The sequence below is a fragment of the Antrostomus carolinensis genome, unplaced genomic scaffold (genome assembly GCF_000700745.2).
Source record: "Antrostomus carolinensis isolate BGI_N321 unplaced genomic scaffold, ASM70074v2 scaffold18943, whole genome shotgun sequence".
Taxonomy (NCBI): domain Eukaryota; kingdom Metazoa; phylum Chordata; class Aves; order Caprimulgiformes; family Caprimulgidae; genus Antrostomus; species Antrostomus carolinensis.
Genome location: NW_010307461.1, coordinates 7,077 through 11,346, shown reverse-complemented (window position 1 = coordinate 11,346; position 4,270 = coordinate 7,077). Strand labels below are relative to the sequence as shown.

Here is a 4,270-nt window from a genome sequence, read left to right as displayed (position 1 = left end):
TCAACAGCCATCGACTGCTCAACATCACCCTGAGCTCCATGGCTTCATGTATCCTCATCACCCAACCTCAGCCAACCTGCAAGGACTCCTTGCTGCCCCCTCAGTTTTAATAATTTGTTAGCTAGGGAACTGGGAGACCAGTACAGATCCTTTCAGATCAATGGGGATCCATCCCCTCTTGGAGACAAGGTTGATAAAGCCCCCTTGGTGCCCAAAGGAGATTTGCTGTCTTAAGGGGAGACATCTCCCAGCTTCCCTACATTTTTCACACATGCAACCACCACGAGTCAGGAGTTGGTTTTAAAACAAAGCTCTTTCATCCTGATAAAGTCCAGATGCTCATTCAAAGCTGCAGTGGCCACAAAAATGCCCAGGAAACTGCCTCCTGACAAGTCCAGAGCTCCTGAGCTTTCCAAATATTCCACAAAACCAAAACCAACAACCCACCTGGCTCAAAACTAAACTTCTCCTCCAAAGAAGAAAAATGCATTTGATAACAATCAGCAGAGAAGGAAAAATGCATAATCCACTATTTCTAATTACACAAAAAGGAACAATGCAGTTGAATAAACCCATCTCTTCAACCCACATGCAGAGCAGAGGCCTCCACCTTCATAAGCAACTTCTGGCACATTGGTGAAAAGCAAAAAAAAACCCCATTTTACTCACCACAGCTCAGCCATCCTTCCAACAGCCTCCCTTGCCCTCACAGAGCAGCCAAAGACCATCAGCACCCACCTGATATCCATGGGTGGTGATGGGCCCCTCCATCCACAGGTGCTTCCCATCACCTTCCTCGTTGTGATGAGGAGCATCACCTGTGTGGTGGCTGCACCCACCCTGCTTGGAGTAGAGATGAGGTGATGGTGTTGGGTCAAGCCCTTAGGGCAAAGCAAATATGGGGACAGCCCAGCACATGGTTTGTGCCATGGGACACGGGGACAGAGACAGTCAAGAGGGGCTGGGCAATGTTGGTCTGGTTCTAACTCTTCAGTTACCCCAAATATCTGTCCTGGTCAACCCTCTGTCCCAGAGAGCTGCTGTGTAAGGATGTGTCCATACCACCCCCTGCGCACCAGAACAAGGCAGCAGGGACTGTTTTCCCTTCTGGCTGTCTCCAAAATGCAGAAGAAACCCCATCCCATCCCATCTCATCCGATGCCATGTCATCTCATGAGTTTCCATCCCATCCCATCCCATCCCACTGTAGTTCTTTGTACCCCTTTTGCCGAAGCCCCTTGATCCCTCCAGCACCTCCTCCCTCCACACCATGCCCAGGAGGACTAATGCCTCTGTATTAGTTACTCCCCAAAGATTTAGAATGATCCCTCCAGCACCTCCTCCCTCCCCACCATGCCCAGGAGGACTAATGCCTCTGTGTTAGTTACTCCCCAAAGATTTAGATCCTCCCCAGGGCTTGACACACAGTTGTGAGAGAACCAGGCAGGCTCTGAGCCAGGAGATCTGAAATTTCCAGAGAACTTTTCCTACCATGGGTGGAGAAAACTGAGTAAAAGCCTTTGATTGCACCTTTGCAGCCTCTCGAGGTGACACCACTTAGCGTTGTGCGTCCTTACAGCTCTGCACCTGGGTGTCGGTGCAAAGGGCACTTGTTGAAGACCAGCCACCCCTCCAGACATGGCCCTGGAGCACAGAGGAGACAGTGCGTCTCCTCCCAGGGGTCGATGCTGGAAGTTTGGCAGATATTTAATCCTAGAATTAGGGCTAGAGCATGCGTAGAGTACCAAAAGGATGGTTTTCTAGTTGTCACAGGGCTGCCAGGGTATGGAGGAACGACCATAAATACCCCTAAATGCTTTTCACCCTGAGTACAGGTAGGAGACACTTTCCTGGTTTGTGGCCAGAGAGCCTCATCCACCAAAGCTGGGTGGCAAACCTCCTTATGACCATCTCCAGAATGATCCTATGGGACAAAGCAGCCCCTGAAGCTATGCCTCCCATATCCTTTTGGTTACATCTCTTCAGCAGACCGTGTTGACGGTTGTCCCATTGGAGCCAGCTGATGCCACCCCACCATTTACAGCACCATCCTTGATGTTCTTCTCTGAGACTGAGACAGGTTTGTGTCTCTCGTGCCTGGTAATGGCTGTTTCAATGCCCCTGAGACACAACTGCATGTCTTCCCGAAAGGAGGGGGTGTACAGTCCATAAATGATGGGGTCGGTGCATGTGTGCAGCAAGCCAAAGAGAAAGAAGCTGTGGTTGACATACTCTGGCATCTTCTGGATCATGGCTGGCTGGAACCAGTACCACAAGCCCAAGAGGTAGTATGGTGTCCAGCAGATGATGAAGGTGGCAACAATCACTATGGTCATCTTGAGAGTCTTCATGCGTGCCTTGGAGATGTGGTCGTTTTGATTTCTTATCAAACCTGCCAGGGAGAGTCAAAAGAATAGCTGGAGATGGGAGAAAACCAGAACATAACCATCCATGACTGTGCTTCTGCTAGAGAGGGGAGACCACCTCATGATCTGATCCATGGCCCACAAGAAGCAGAAGATAGCAAAGAGGATGGTCAAGAAATTTGTGTCAACCCCCTCAGTTGGGTTACCCTTCAAAGGATGTTGGCAGAGATCCAACAACGCTCCAGGCTGGAGCGGGGTCAATCATGGTGGACACAAAAGGACTAGGACCTGCTTACCTTTGTTGATCTTTAGCTGCTTACTGATCTCCCAAATGATCCGGATGTAGCAAACGATCATGACGCTCAGGGGGGTGATGTAGAGGGTGGTGAAGGTGAACATGTTGTAGACGGTTTCCTCCCAGTGTGCTCGGAAGCTCCCGTGAGTAACACACTGGGTGAAGTTCCCTCCTGGGACTGTGTGCAGGTGGAAGAGGAAAAGCTGAAATGGAGAACCAAATAATAACTCAGAGTGGCTTTGGAACAGGGCACCATGTCCTGCAGGTGTTCCTGGCCATGCATGGAGAGCACTCCCTGCTGCTGTCGGACTGGGAGGGGTGCTCTGGACACCTCACTCATGGCTATGGCCAGGATGGGTGGGATCTGATGGCTGTGAAAACCCATTTCCTGACCATACTGAATGTTATTTTGGTCAGGAACTCCTCAGGTTTATCTTGGTCTGCTCCAACATGTTTTGGAGTGGTGCAGGGATGCATTTTTAGGAGAAGACAACCATGTGCATGAGGAATAAAAACCAATGGACACAATTTTTCCCCAGTCCTTAGCGTAACACCCTGATGGAGTTGCTATGAACAGGTGCTATAAGGAAGGCACAAAGCACCACCGAGCACCCAACGCAGCAACCACACTGCTCTGCTCCACAGAGCCAATCCAGTTGTGGTGGAGCCTATGGATTGGGATGGACTTGTTGGGGCTGTTGGGATGGAGAAGCCTTTCTCCAAAACGTTCCTGTGCTCTAGGAGTCCCTCCTTGAGCAGGGTGGTTGGACTAGATGTGACCTTCAGAGGTCCCCTCCAACCTCAACCATTCTGTGGTTGGGCAAACCACACAGAGAAGGCACCAAGTCCTACCTGGGGCAAAGCCAGGAGCCCACTGCCAGCCCAGGCAGCGCGGAGCAGCAGCCCATTGCGGCGGCGAGCGCGGGAGAAGGGATGGAGAACAGCCGCGTGCCGATCCAGGCTGATGACCACCAACACCAGGGCAGCAGCATACATGGCGAAGAGCTTGAGGAAGTTAAGGAGCTTGCAGGAGATGTCCCCTCCATACCACTGCACCGTCATGTTCCACACCGCATCCAGGGGCATCACGACCACTGTCACCAGCAGGTCGGCCAGCGCCAGGCTGAGGATCAGTGGCCTCACGTGGGATTTCCTCCTCTTCTTCAGCAAGCTGCCCAGCACCGCCGCGTTGCTGCCCGCCGCCAGCAAGAAGAAGATGGCTGTGACAATGACACGGACCTTGGCTGCTGGTGTGAACTGGGGCTCGACCCAGCGCTCAGGGCAGCTAGAGGTTGAGATGTTGGTGTCCCCATCCACGGTGAGATGGCGGAGAGATGCGGGGAGCTCCTCGTCACTCATCCCCTGCCAAAATACAAGTGAACCTCATCTTAGGGGCTGTGTCGTCTGCTGAAGCTTCAGGAGATGGTGGGATCTGCACTGGAGGCATCCCAGCAGCCTACCTGTCCCAGCCTGTCCCTGCCTGTCCCCTCTGTGTTGCCCGTTTTGCCGAGCTGCTGCACCTCCTGGTCATGGTGACGCTACCCAGGTGCCCTCTTTGGCTATCCCCTGCCGTAGCTATAGTGATCGCTTGCACAGACATATATTTTTA

General features: G+C 52.2%; 1 protein-coding gene across 1 annotated transcript; it reads right to left on the bottom strand.

Annotated features, from left to right (window-relative positions):
- Window positions 1-1,982: 1,982 nt before the first annotated feature.
- Window positions 1,983-4,020, bottom strand: GNRHR (gonadotropin releasing hormone receptor). Its single transcript, XM_010165453.1, has 3 exons — window positions 3,514-4,020; window positions 2,663-2,864; window positions 1,983-2,392 (listed from the first exon to the last, which is right to left on the bottom strand). The coding sequence occupies exons 1-3, from the start codon at window positions 4,018-4,020 to the stop codon at window positions 1,983-1,985; spliced, it is 1,119 nt and encodes a 372-aa protein (XP_010163755.1).
- Window positions 4,021-4,270: the final 250 nt, after the last annotated feature.